General features: G+C 32.6%; 3 protein-coding genes across 3 annotated transcripts; 2 read left to right on the top strand and 1 right to left on the bottom strand.

The window, feature by feature from the left end:
- The first annotated feature begins 3,509 nt into the window (after positions 1 to 3,509).
- Positions 3,510 to 7,071, top strand: LOC115725599 (pentatricopeptide repeat-containing protein At3g54980, mitochondrial). Its single transcript, XM_061117825.1, has 3 exons — positions 3,510 to 6,419; positions 6,523 to 6,619; positions 6,704 to 7,071. The coding sequence occupies exon 1, from the start codon at positions 3,843 to 3,845 to the stop codon at positions 6,378 to 6,380; it is 2,538 nt and encodes an 845-aa protein (XP_060973808.1). The 5' UTR covers positions 3,510 to 3,842; the 3' UTR covers positions 6,381 to 6,419; positions 6,523 to 6,619; positions 6,704 to 7,071.
- On the bottom strand, positions 7,071 to 10,347 carry LOC115725600 (2-oxoisovalerate dehydrogenase subunit beta 1, mitochondrial). The gene is made up of 13 exons (XM_030655182.2): positions 10,135 to 10,347; positions 9,938 to 10,049; positions 9,811 to 9,846; positions 9,666 to 9,725; positions 8,759 to 8,816; positions 8,561 to 8,658; positions 8,187 to 8,276; positions 8,042 to 8,110; positions 7,868 to 7,954; positions 7,689 to 7,784; positions 7,513 to 7,590; positions 7,361 to 7,447; positions 7,071 to 7,260 (listed from the first exon to the last, which is right to left on the bottom strand). The coding sequence occupies exons 1-13, from the start codon at positions 10,281 to 10,283 to the stop codon at positions 7,225 to 7,227; spliced, it is 1,056 nt and encodes a 351-aa protein (XP_030511042.1). The 5' UTR covers positions 10,284 to 10,347; the 3' UTR covers positions 7,071 to 7,224.
- A 2,209-nt stretch (positions 10,348 to 12,556) lies between these two features.
- On the top strand, positions 12,557 to 14,672 carry LOC115725561 (GCN5-related N-acetyltransferase 1, chloroplastic). Its single transcript, XM_030655125.2, has one exon. It carries the CDS (start codon positions 13,652 to 13,654, stop codon positions 14,222 to 14,224), a length of 573 nt encoding a protein of 190 aa, XP_030510985.2. The 5' UTR covers positions 12,557 to 13,651; the 3' UTR covers positions 14,225 to 14,672.
- Positions 14,673 to 14,677: the final 5 nt, after the last annotated feature.

Below are 14,677 nucleotides of genomic sequence, written 5' to 3'. Positions count from 1 at the left end.
TTGGAGATCACAAACTCTGCTGTCTTTGAGATCCCTCCTGGCGATGTGATAGAGGGCGGTGGGGCCTGAGCATACGAGGTTGGAGCACTACTACTGCTGGTAGAGGAGAGTGAAGGGACTGTAGTGTGGAGGGCCAAGGCTCGTTGAGCTGATGCAAGCTGGAGGGGAATCCGGTGAGCTGAGGATCGAGTCAGGAAAGCCATGGCGCCTGCCGCCAAAGGAAAGTGTAGGAACCAGAGATAAACACCAATGAAAGGTGTTGACAAATTCTGGTGTACACTGAAGAGATTTAAATAAAACAAATTAAACAAGTACACTAGCTGAATTGAAAGTATTCTCATCTCTTCAAACATTTTCTTTTAAAAGAAACTAGAATGTTTCAGAACCAGAAAACTACATGTGAATCGCCAAGTAGGTACGACGAGCTCAAATCTAAGACCTTGAGAGCACATACTGATAGACTTTTCTTAGATTAGAAAGAATTCATACACAAATATTGAAATCCCAACCGAATGCTTTTATTAATCACCAAAGAATTACACGAAATAGCTCTTCGATAGGCTTTCACTCCTATTCTAACATTTCAAGAGGTGTAGATATCTCTCCCAAGAGATTTCTCTCAATTCTAAACTCTTTCAACGTGACTGAAACCGAGTTCTAATTCGCTTTATATATATAGAGAATAAAGCTTGCTACATCAGCAACAACTACTAACCAAAACAAAGACTAAAAACTGAATAACTTGCTGTAATAAAACTTGAGAATTGCTAAAAGGCATCACTGGTGCCTAGCACCCTCCGAGATGTCATACCGCTATTGATGTAATTAAATATCAGGTCTCATCTAACTTAAGAAAATAATTTTTAGAGAATATCGCTAACCAATCGTGAAGAGCTACCTATAGAAAGTGTTGGGCACCACTGGTTCCTAATAACAATGCTCTAAAACTTAAGCTTGACCTTTATGGCCCTCCTTTTGGTAGACACATCAGACCAGGGGCTTATCACATACCTAACCATTTGAGGCTTACAGCTACCTTCTTGAGTCCTCTTAAAAAAATTTCTACAGCATCATTCTAATACTAAACAAAAAAGATCATAATTTTCTCAACTTCCAAACCATTGATAGAACATAGAAATGAGATTAAAAAACACCCCTTTTTTTTTCCATATCCTTCTTTAGAGAAACCATTAAAGCAATAAAAAGGTTAGACATACATAAACCCAAATGGGACCAAATACTAAACAGGATCACAACATTGCTACTAATTCAAACCAATCAAAAAAAGAGGGACAATTAGGGGTTTGAGATAAAAAGACCAAAACCATTGATAATCTGATGTAAACATTCATAATTTTTAAGATAACAAGATTCAAAATTTTCCATTTCTTCATAGATATCTCAAACATACATAGATTCAGAAAATTGTAGCTGACGAAAATCACTGCATATGAAATTTAATAAATGCAATGATGAAAAAGATGAAGAACAGCAAAAACCCACCGTGAAAGATTAGAGCTTTGGGGTTTGTGGAGATTGATGGCGGTGAAGCTGGACACGAGGAGTACAAGGAAGGAAGAATTTAGGAGAAATAGAAAAATAAAAGATCGACCTTTGTTATTGACAAACCACAAAATTAGAGTTATTTCAAGAAATGGCTCCTCATAAAGTTTTTTCTGACAATTTAACCCCTTTTTTATATTATTTTTTAAATTTTTGTGGGTCCCTGACCATTAAGTATTAAATCAATCGTCACGTGACATCCTAAATTGGTCTATGTCATTAAATTTTTAGTTTTTATTAAAAAATGAATTTAAATATACGAATAAAAAAATGACATGTGGATAATGACTTGACTCTTAACGGACAAGTACATACAGAAGTTCTAGAAATATAACTTAAGTATTATTACCGTTAAAAATTAAACTTAGAAATTTATTTGTAATCGAGAGTTAAACTTAAGTATTTTGAAATGGTTAAAAAGGACATAAAGTCCTAAGACGGAGATAAAGTCAAACAAATTTTACTAAAAGATGACCAAACTGATGGTAAGCCATGCTGAAAACAAGACGAACAAAAAGCTCGAAGCTCATGAAAGAGTTGCTAGAGGGACAAACCTCACAAAAACGATATGGGCTAACGTTACTAAGGTTAAACACCTGTAAGACTTGTGTCATGGCCCTAATTAGTTTTTAGGCTAATTAGGACTTTTTTTCCCAAACTTTGACATGTACCAAATCATGTCTCCTGGACTTTTAAGGTCGTTAAAAATACCACCTGAATTATTGAGATTGTTGAATTGAAGGACTTTTGTCCAATTTTAGTAAAAAAAAATTCTAACATCGATGAAAGTTCAGGGGGCATGATTTAGTACATATCAAAGTTCGATGGGCATGATTTGGTAGATATCAAAGTCCGGGGAGCATGGTTTAGTACATAAACAATCACTGAAACAGTAAAATTGAAGGAAATTGGACAAAAGTCCTTATATCTAACAATCTCAATAGTTTAAGGATAATTTTTAACGGGCAAAAAAGTTCAGGGGCATGATTTAATACATGTCAAAGTTCGGGGAAAAAAAATTCTAATCAGCCTAGTTTTTATGCACAATTTTGTGTCGTTATTCGGTTTAGCGTATTTTCTTTATAATCCACTTAAAATGCCAAATTTTATACTTATAAATACTTCTAACTATAAGTAAAAGTAAAAATTTAACTAAATATGCCCACAGATTTTAATTTTTATTAGGTATAGCTTTTTTTATTGTCAATATTTATAATAATAATATAGAAGACACATTCAAATTACACACTTTTTCACATTAATGTGTAATTAATCTCAACTATATAATTAAAAGTGATGTGGTCGCTAAAAACTCATTTATAGCAAAAATTGAATTTTTATCACACCATGTGTAAAAAATAGTGTGTAATTTAAGTGTGTCTCTGCCATCAAATTAAACGATGAATGCTAAAGAGCACTCATGGTGCCTAACACTCTTGTGAGGTGTACTATTGCTATTGATGCAACTCAATAACGGGTCCCATTTATTATACTTTGATAAATATTATAGAAAATCGCTAACCAGTTATAAGGCGACACCATTTAAAAAATATCATCTTGAAAAATATCATTAAAAAATTATCAATTTCCCCTTCTTGAAGCGATTTAGGAGTGTTTATAATTTAGTTTGATCTGGATTGTTATTTTTTTTCGAACTAAACGAGTAATGTTAGTTTTTTGAAATTTAAAATTGAACCAGACCAATTAAAAACTCAAATCAAACTAAACCAAACCAATCTATTAAAAAATATATTGGTTTGGTTTGAAATTGTGATTTGTAATTTGTAATTGTTTTATTATTAGATTATTTTACTTTAAAGTTTATAATAGGTAAATAATAATAAAAATAAATATTTTTAACACAATGTTAAGATAATTATCAATATTCAACAAAAAAAAATAAATTATATTACGTATTATGCTTTTGATTTGGTTTGGTTTGAACCATAAGCAAGAATTTTAAAAATCATAATCGAACTAAAGAGTTATAAACAATCTGAATTGACCAAACCATTAACACCAAATTAATTTAGTCCAATCTTATATGGTTTGGTTAGAATTGATTAAGGTTTGCAACACGAATTGCATATCATATGAGCATGCCTAAAGTGATTCACTCAATCTCCATAAAGAGTATATAGAAAAAAGTACCTCATCATCCACATAAAAATCCATACTTTGACCCAACCTAAGAAAGGGTTTAAGGTAAATAAAAACCCTATTTTTTGTTTCAACTTCTTCTTCTTCTTCTTTCTCCTCTTTACTAAAATCAGTTAACAATGAGGTTTGGATTCGCAATCTCTCATTGCCCAATTCCACCTTCCTTCCGCCGCTCTTTCTTAACTCATCGCTATCTTTCTTCTCAATCCCAAATCACTTCAAGCTTCGATCTTCAAGACCCATCTTCCCCAGAAACCAAAGTTGAAAACTTTACTCAACCCACTTCACAATTACCGGATTTGACACAACCCCATGTGATAAACAATCTCCTAAACCACAGAAAAGACCCTTACTCAGCTTTAAGGTACTTCAAATGGGTAGAAGGAATGAGAGGCTTTGCTAAAGGGATTGATTCCTTTTGTGTTTTGCTTCACATTTTGACAGGTTTTTCTGAAACTCATGGACAAGTTAGGAGCTTGCTTAACCAGTTTGTTTCAGGTGATTCAAGTCCATCTCCATCTGTGTTTGTAGATCACTTGGTTGAGTGTGGTTCAAGGTTTGATTTTGAATTGGATTCCAGGGTTTTCAATTACTTGTTGAATAGTTATGTTAGAGCTAATAGGATAAGAGATGCTATAATTTGTTTTGATAAGATGTTAGAGCATGAGATAGTTCCTTGGATTCCTTTTATGAATATTCTTTTGACTGTATTGGTTAGAAGAAACATGTTGATTGAAGCTAGAGAATTGCATAATAAGATGGTTTTGAAAGGAGTTTATGGTGATTGTGTAACTGTACATGTCATGATGAGGTCTTGTTTGAAGGAAGAGAGGTTAGAGGAAGCCGAAAACTATTTTAGTGAGGCGAATGATAGAGGTATCGAACTTGATGCTGCGGCTTATAGTATTTTGATTCAAGCTGTTTGTAAGAAACCCGATTCTAGGATGGCTTGTGAGTTGTTAAAGAAAATGAGAGAATTGGGTTGGTTTCCCTCTGAGGGTATATTTACTTGTGTTATTGGAGCTTGTGTGAAGCAGGGGAATGTGGTTGAAGCATTGAAGATTAAGGATGAAATGATTAGGTGTGGAAAGCCTTTGAATTTGGTTGTTGCAACAAGTTTGATCAAAGGGTATTGTGTGCAAGGGAATTTGGATAGTGCTTTGGATTTGTTCGATAATCTCAACGAGCATGGCTTGAGTCCGAACAAGGTTACTTATGCAATCATGATAGAGTGGTGTTCCAAGAGTGGAAAGATTGAGAAGGCTTATGAGCTTTACAACCAAATGAAACACATAGGTATCGAACCAAATGTCTACGTAGTGAATTCTTTGTTACGCGGGGTATTGGAATTCGGTTCGTATGAAGATGCTTTGAAGTTGTTTGATGAGGCTGTTGAGTGTGGTGTTGCTAACATGTTCACATGGAATAACCTTTTGTGTTGGCTTTGTAATAAAGGCAAAGTTAATGAAGCTTGTGGAATATGGGATAGTATGAGTAGTAAGGGAATGGTACCTAATGTAGTATCTTATAACATCATGATACTTGGCCATTGCAGAAGAGGGGCAATGGATGTGGCACATAACTTGTTTAAGGAGATGCTTGAAAAGAATTTAAAGCCAAATGTGATCACTTATTCCGTCTTGATTGATGGGTATTTTAATAAAGGTGATGCCGAACAAGCTTTTGATCTTTTCGATCAAATGAAAGCAAGTAATATAACCCCCACAGATTTCACATACAACACTATCATTAATGGCTTGTGCAAAGCTGGTAGAACATCTGAAGCAAAAGACATGTTGAAGAAATATATTGAGATGGGATTTGTTCCTATTTCCATGACCTATAATAGCATTATAGACGGGTTTATCAAGGAAGGCGATGCTAATTCTGCACTTGCTGTTTATGAAGAAATGTCTGAAAACGGGGTTTCTCCGAATGTAGTCACTTACACTAGCTTGATGAATGGTTATTTCAAGAGCAACAATATTGATCTTGCTCTGAAAAGTAGGAATGAGATGATTAGTAAGGGCATTGAGTTAGATATTGCTGCATATGGTGCTCTAATTGATGGGTTTAGCAAAGGACAAGACATGCTAACTGCTTCTGAACTATTCTCTGAACTTCTTGAGACTGGTCTATCTCCAAATGCAGCTGTATACAATAGTATGATTTGTGGCTTTCGAAATATAGGTAACATGGAACAAGCTATCGGTTTACACAAGCGCATGGTGAAGGAAGGGATAACTTGCGATTTACTCACTTACACTACCTTAATCGATGGAATGCTTAAAGAGGGAGAGTTAAACAATGCTTTAGATCTTTACTCAGAGATGCTTTCGAAGGGTATTGTGCCCGATATCATTATGTACACGGTTTTAATAAACGGCCTTTGTAACAAAGGACAGCTAGTGAATGCGCGTAAGGTCTTGGACGAGATGGATCAAAAGAATCTGGCCCCGAACGTTCTTATTTATAATTGCTTGATTGCTGGGCACTTCAAGGAGGGAAATTTGCAAGAAGCCTTTCGGTTGCATGATGAGATGCTCGATAGAGGTCTCAAACCCGATAACAACACTTACGATATTCTTGTAAATGGAAATGTCAAGAGAATGTCCTCTAAACTCGCCGGTGCTTCACCTGCTCATGTGCTTAGCTAGTCACTTTTACTCTTGGTTCTAAGATATTCATTTTTGAAGGTAATACTACTCTTTTTGTTACTAACTTTTTCTGTTAACTTGAAGTTTGAGTACTTAATGAGGTTTCAAAACAACATTTGTTTCTTTGGTTGATTTGTTGCAGGGAAAAATAAAACAGAGAAGACTTGCAAATTGGTCTAATCTGATTAAGGTCTTGTTAATTACATTGCTGCTGATTGATTGAACCAACTACCAAATTGGTAAGCTTTTTTGTTTGTGTTTATTGGCATTTTTCAAATTGAAAATCTGTTCTATAAGTTGAACTCATCTTAACTTTCTGATAGATTGGATCAAAGCTGGCTCAAAGATGTAACTTTGAAAATGCACCATGGTTGGATGAGAAGCCTCAGAAGCTATTTCTGTATTTAACTTTTTTCTCTTTTCTTTTAATAAGAAACAGTTACTAGTTACCCATTTGTTAAATTAACCCAACTTGGGGTTTTGAACCCCCAAAACCTCTTCTTACATAGAACAACATACACACCCAATGTATCAACTCATTCATTATCTTGAATATTTCATTAAAAGTTATGTAAATCCAACAAGGAACCTCTTCTGTAATGCTGTTGTATTACAAATATGAGAGATATGATGATGATGATGATGAGGCTTTTGGCAATAACAGTTACCATGCATGAGCTTATTTTTGGCTTTTTCTTGTAAAAAAGTTAAAGAGATGAAATTCTATTCAATTGCATTTGTTCTATTGTATAAGTTAACCATTGGGAAAATCATATTAGTCTTTAAATTAGATTAATACCAGACCATACATATGCTTAAATCAGAAGATTAGAAGACCAGACAACTAGTAATTTACAGTTGATTTGATTGCATCCAAGATCTGCATCCATTGAAGAACAACAATAAGGTCAATAAGAATTTTCACTTGCCAAGTTTTGAAATTTGTAAACCAAAACCATTCAAATGATTTTTATTCTTACCTTGTTCTTGGTGGGTAAGTAGAATGGCTCGAAAACAAGGGGAAATGGTGTGTCCAAACCACATACTCTGCTTACAGGTGCTTCTAACTGGAAAAAAACACAAAGTTTCAAAAAGGGTTTAACCGAAAACAAGAATCGTCTTAGTGAATTACCCTTAAGAAGCAACGCTCGACGATTGAAGCAGATATTTCAGCACCGAAACCTCCAGTGATTGGAGCTTCATGACTAATCTGCATAAAAAGAAAAGGAAATCACTCTGTATTGTTACCAAGAACTGAAGTGATCTTTTTAGTTGTCACCGAAAAAGAGTTTGAGACAAGGTACTTACAAGAAGCCTTCCGGTTTTTCTGACTGAGGCTTCAACTGTTTCCTTATCCCAAGGTATTAGTGTTTTTAGGTCTATCAGTTCACAAGAAATACCATCCTGAAAATTGATTACAAAGCTTAAAAACCAGACCTTGTTAACCATTTTCAACCAAAATGTAATTAAGAAAACAGAAAGCTTACTTTTTCAGCATCAATGCAGGCTTGTTCCATTACAGATAACTGAGCACCCCAACCAACAAGTGTAATATCACTTCCCTCTCTAATCACCTAAGCTTCCAAAAAGATTAAGCTTTCACTACATGACACTCTTTAACAGCAGAAAAATACAACTGAACTCAACATAATGTAGTATACCTCAGCTTCTGATAAAGGCAACATATAATCATGCTCGGGAACTTCTTCAACTGACAAACGATATAGCCACTGAACCGAACGAAAATGGTAAAGTTTCAATCTAGATTTCTTGTTGGAACTGATGTATTCAACAGAAAGACAATACCTTTGGTTCGAAAAACAAAACGGGGTTTGGATCGCGTATGCTAGATAGCAATAACCCTTTCGCTTGCTTCGGGCTTCGAGGGATCACCACCTATATGAAAGAGTATGAGAAGTTGAATTCAATTAACCATTTCACAAGTTATGTTCAATATGCTGCTCCATATTCCTTTACTACACAAATTTAAGGTATCTAATTATTTTCCAATAATGTCAAGCAAAGAACTTAGGTCGCGTTTGGTTGGAGAGACTGAAAATATAAAAATAGGAATGTGATTGGGAATACGAATAGGAATGACATTCCAATACTTTAACAACATGTTGGTTTTGTCACAATATATTTCATGGGATAAAGTAACTAAGAAACATAAAACATACTTTAAGACCAGGAACATGACAAAAGAAAGCTTCTGGTGATTGTGAGTGGTAATGTCCTCCATGTCCCACAGCTCCATAAGGGGTTCTTATAGTTAAGCCTAAGGAACAAATTACATTAACCTCATCAATGAAATGAAAAACGAAATTAAGGAACAGCATAGATGAAGAAAAAGAGGTTTAGAAAAGTTGAAAATTTACCACCACAATTGAACTGGTTCCCACTTCTGTATCTGAACTTTGCAGCTTCATTGACAATCTACAAATAAAAAAGAAGTCTTTTTCTTTCAAGATTGTGTTTTAGTAAGAGAGAAAAGTGAAATTAATGAAAAGGGTTGACCCCCTCAACTGGTATAATAATATCATTGTACTAATTGAACAAATATATTTCAATAATCAATCTTAATCAAATTCTGTTCCATAATAAATATAAAAAGAGTGTTAATTACAATCTCAGAGTCAAAAGATACACGGGTTGGAATATTTTTTTTTTCTAATTTTGTTTTATGGCTGTGTTAGTTATAATTACACTATTCCTATTCCTATAAAATTTTGAAAAATGTTACATAGTTTATAGTGCCAAAAATAGGTTTAAAATTTTTTCAACACACGCGGTAAACTAAAATATTAGGAACTCTATCATCAATATTGTCATTATATCGAGCATTGACATAAAAAAAATATATATATATATGTATATATATATTCTAGCAAGTATTTTCATATGCTAAATAGGAGATTAACCGTAACACTCTACACCATTATACAACTAGACACAGGAATTTTGGGTTTCTCTCCTACATTTCAGATTCATACCAAATGAAACAGTGAAAAAGAAACCCACCTACCCTTCCTTGCTAATTTCCAATTTTCTCTCTTTCCTCACACCAACCATATTCTAAAATAAAGTCTATCCAGAAAAAAAAACCCAATCCAAAAGAAAAAGTAAAGCCAAGAAAAAGAGCCACTAAAATTACACCAAAAATTCAAAACTAATTAAAAAAAGTAAAACTTAAAAAGCCACTTGTAATTCAAGAAATATAGTAAGCAAAAAAGAACAGCTTGTTCAAAAGTTATGACATAATAACACAATGAAAAACCCTTTTACCTGATCAAAAGCAGGAAATATATAATCTGCAAACTGTATCTCAACAACAGCTCGATTACCCTAAAATCATATCAAACATTCAAACTCAAAAAAACTGTTCTTTATAAACCAAAAAACTAAAGAACCCAAAAACAATAAAACCCACCATTGCAGCTAAACCAATGGCAAATCCAACAATGCCCTGAAAATAAAACACAAGTAGAGATAAAGATTAAAACTTTATGATGAATATTGTAAGAAATAAATTGTTGGGGTTTAAGAAAAAATCATACTTGTTCACAAAGAGGGGTATTAAAGACTCTATCTTTACCAAATCGATCAGCTAAACCAGTTGTGCAACGAAAAACCCCACCAAACCCCACATCTTCTCCAAACACATAAGTACTGTTTCATATATTAAACTGAAAATTAATTTATGAAATGAAAATCCCAGAAAGGAAAATGGAGAAAGAAATAGTTGTAGTGTTACCGAGGATCTGAATCCATGGCTATGTGGAGAGCTTGGTTGATTGCAGAGTAAAGATTCAATGAAGAAGATGATGATGTTGAGAAGTATCTCCATGGAGATGAAGCATGAGAAGAGATTTTCTTGAGAGAACGAGCAAGAGAGGAAGCCATAGCCAAAAAATGTTTGTTGAGAGTTTGGTTTTGGTTTTGAATTTGATTGAGTAATTATTGCATGGCATTGCTATTATTATTATTATTATTATTATTAATATTATTATTTTATGTTTATCTTTTATTAATTAATTAATTAATAATATTAAAATTAGACAATCCTTATCACTTCTTATTGAGTAGTGAGTAGTCCTTGTTTTGTTCTTACCCAAATTGGTATAATTTTGGTATTTTATTTATGTTATTTCAATGAGGTGTTTATTGTTGAATAATGAACCTTGTTTTGTATAAGATTTAGAAATATTTTTGTATAAGTTTAACAATAAAATTAAAATACTAAAGCTTTTTTTTACATGAGTATAGAAAAAATTTGTCTCTACTTAGAACTAGGGCTGAACATCGGGCGGGTTTATCGGGTTTCGTGTTCAAAAAATTGAAATCGAACCCGGACCCGAATAGGGCACGGGTTGGCGGGTTGGCGGGTTCCGGTTGGTCGGGTTTAGCGGGTTGGCGGGTTTGACCCGGTCAACTCAGTCAACTCGATCAACTCTTTAAAAAAATTAATTTTTTATTCAAATAATTATTTTTTTTTATTTTTATTATTTATTAAATTAAGCATATATAATATAACAATTTGTTTGTAGTATTTACTATTGAAGAAAAAATACATTAATCAATCCAACCAACAAACAAACAACCTATTTATCAAAGATTCAAATCAAACTTCATATTCATGTTCATGAATCATGATAAAAGTGAAAACTAAAATATTTCAAAATACATCCATATCCAATATCCATAGTCCATAAAAATCTAAAGTCCATATTACCGGGTTGAACCCAACCCGCCCGAAACTTTTTAAAATTTTTTTTTTTGCGGGTTCACCAGTTCGAATTCGGGCGGGTTGCTCGGGTTCGGGTCAAACCCGCTCAAAATGTTCAACCCTGCTTAGAACTACGAGATCACCCTAAGGATGCTTTTAGCATCCAAGACTGACAATAAAATCTTATTCAATAAGTGAAACGCTTTAGTTGTTTGCTTTCAAATTGAACCGTAAAAGTTGGAGAAAAGAAATTAGAGTCCTGTAGAAAAGAGTTGAGTAATTTGTGGCATAAATATCTAAGTTTAACTCCAGTTACAAATAAATAAATAAGTTTAATTTTTAGCAGTAATAATACCTAAGTTATAATTTTAGAACTTTTGTAGGTACCTGACTATTAATTGTTAAGTAAATTGCGACGTGACAATTTCTAATTGGTCAAGTCATTAAATTTTTATTTTTTTAAAAAAATAATTAAAATATACCAATAAAAAAATGACATGTAGATAATGATATAATATTTTAACGGTTAGGTACCTACAGAGTTCCAAAAATATAACTAAGGTATTATTAACGTCAAAAATTAAACTTAAGTATTTATTTACAACTAGAGTTAAACTTAGGTATTTATGCCGTAAATTACTCAAAAGAGTTCTTGATTATTTTGTAGCTAGATCTTCCAAAACCACAAAAATACACCACATTTCACTTTTTTATTTTAGTTTTCTTATATTATAAGCTCTAACCACAACTCATTCATTGATTCTTCGTGACTCAAATGGTGATATCCTTGCTGCTATGGTTAAACCAATGAAAGGGTGTGTTAAAACAGAGGAAATGGAGGCTTTAGCAATCGCATGGAGTCTCAAATTGCTACTGACACTCAGACTCAGTGTTGATTTTGTTGAGACAGATTCTTTAATGGTTGTAACTGGTTTAAAATCTCAATCTAAGGGTCTCTCTGCTTTTTATGTTTTACTTAATGATATTACATTTCTGTTATCCAATTTCCCACGAGCACAGATCTCTCATGTTTATAGATCTGCTAATAACGAAGCCCACTTGTTGGCCAAGTTTGCTTTTACGGTGGATTCAGATTGTACTTACTTGGAGGAAGTTCCACCACCTATAATGACTGTTATGTAATTTGGTTTTTCTCAAATTAATATAATAGTCTTTTCTCAAAAAAAAAAAAAAAAACAACAATCGATTCCAACGTTTACTTAATTTTACTCAAGCAGAATTATTTTAAAAATTTATAAAACATTTTATTCAATAATAAAATATTTAAATTTTGTCAACTTGAAGGTCGACAAAAGTGTGATATACCATAAATTTATTATTTGGCACCCACACCCTAATATCTTACCAACGTAATTAGGAAGTGTTTTAATATTATTTTTTATTAAATTAAAACATATAAAACTATGAAAAATAAAATAATAAAATCCTCCAAACTTAATTTGTCTATTATAATTTTTTGTAATAATTATAAACGTGTATATATGTAAAGAAAATACAAGTGGCACTATATATAGATGGACACGTGTAGATGATAGGGTAGTGAATTATGAGATAGGTACCAAACTTAATAACTTCCCATATTCATTCCCATACGTCTTCTTCTTCTTCTTATTTCCATTAATTACTTTGACTTATCCATCAAATTTAGATTCAAAATAATTAAATAATTATTACTTAATAACAACCACAAATTATTACTTAATGTTTCAAAATTTTCAATTTCTTTTTCTGTAAAACATCCAATAAAATTTAGATAAAATACCTTTTTTAAAAAATATAAATTTATTAAGAAGAACAATGACAATTATAAGTGATATATAAAATTGTAATACAAATAACAATTAATTTGTATCCTAAATTTTAATTTTTTTTCGTTAAATAAAATAGCTCACAAAATACAATTTATTTCTTAATTTATAATATAAAAAATACACATATAAAATAAATATGTAATAAAACGTTTACTATAAAATACACATATATAATATAATTTAAAAAAATTTATAAAAAAATAATATAAAATAAATAAAAAATAATCAGAATCAATATTTATAATATATTATTTACTAAAATTATTTAAAAATAAAATAATAATAATGTATCTCATTTATTTTATCAAAAAATATAATTAAAATACTCAAATTAATTTTTTTTTTATAATTAAACTATAATATATAATAATTATTTTATAAAATAAATTTATCATTCTATATTTAATATTAAAAATAAAATAAAAATTATTACCTTAACAAAATAGCAAGATTTAAGTATTTTCTTAGCTCATATTTATTAAAAAAAATTATTATTTATTAGTAAATATGCTATAAAAATATTAAATTTTTTTGAATTTCAATTTTATCGTTTTAAATAACTAACTATATTTTTATGGAAATAGATAAAATGGATGGATACACAATTTTATTTAGTATATAAATATAAATAATAAAATAAATATATATAATATTCATTCACTTCACTCAAACTCACTCACTCTTATCTTCTTCTCCAATCAAAAATAGAAGCAATGATCCTACGTGGCACAATCTCAGCCCTTCATTCCTCCTCCGCCACATTACTCCGTCCCAAAACCACCGTCGCCGCCGTCTCATCCCAATCCCAACCCTTCTCCTTCAACAAGAGCTACTCCATCTCCGACAAAGACCTCAACTCCCGAGGCTTCATCCTCCGCCGTACACCGTCAGATCTCAACCTCGACAACCTCAACAAAGTCTTCGTCGCCGTCGGATTCCCCAAACGCGACACCGACAAGATCAGAATCGCACTCGAAAACACCGACGCACTTCTCTGGATCGAGTACGAGAAGACTCAACGGCCAGTAGCGTTCGCCAGAGCAACCGGAGACGGAGTTTTCAACGCGATTATTTGGGACGTTGTCGTCGATCCTTCGTTTCAGGGTTTCGGTTTGGGTAAAGCGGTTATGGAGAGATTAATAGATCAGCTTTTGGAGAAAGGAATTACGAATATTGCTCTGTATTCTGAACCTCGTGTTCTAGGGTTTTATAAACCCATGGGTTTTGTTGCAGATCCGGATGGGATTCGAGGAATGGTTTATTCGAGAAAAAACAAAAAGAAGTAAAGAATTAAACAAAATCAATTCGATTCGATTCGATTTGCGTTTTGGAGAAAGGCGAGAGAAGAGAGGAGAAAAGTGATGAAGAGGAAAATACCTAAAGCGATTAGGAGGGAGAATCCAGCTACGATTATATCCATGGCGCCTTGAATACTGATTATTCCGATTATAGAAAACATTTTCTTGGTTTTTGTAATGATTGTGAATGTTGTTGGAGATTTAAGCAATGAATTGATCGATTGGATTGTTGAATTGGGGAAAGAGTTACTGGAATTGGGGGAAGATTAGGGCTTTGGAGAAGAAGATAGAGGTAGGAGAAGAAGGAGGAGGTTACACGTGGCTTTCTGGATTTGGGGAGGGGATGGCACGTGCGGTTGCACGTGAGTTTGCATGGATGGGTGTAACAATTTCTATACACTTATCTTGAATAAAATAAATGGATAATTACATCAAATATTA

Source organism: Cannabis sativa, chromosome 6 (genome assembly GCF_029168945.1).
Source record: "Cannabis sativa cultivar Pink pepper isolate KNU-18-1 chromosome 6, ASM2916894v1, whole genome shotgun sequence".
Classification (NCBI taxonomy): domain Eukaryota; kingdom Viridiplantae; phylum Streptophyta; class Magnoliopsida; order Rosales; family Cannabaceae; genus Cannabis; species Cannabis sativa.
Note: the sequence above shows the minus strand (reverse complement) of the source record. Positions and strands in the feature narration are given on the sequence as shown.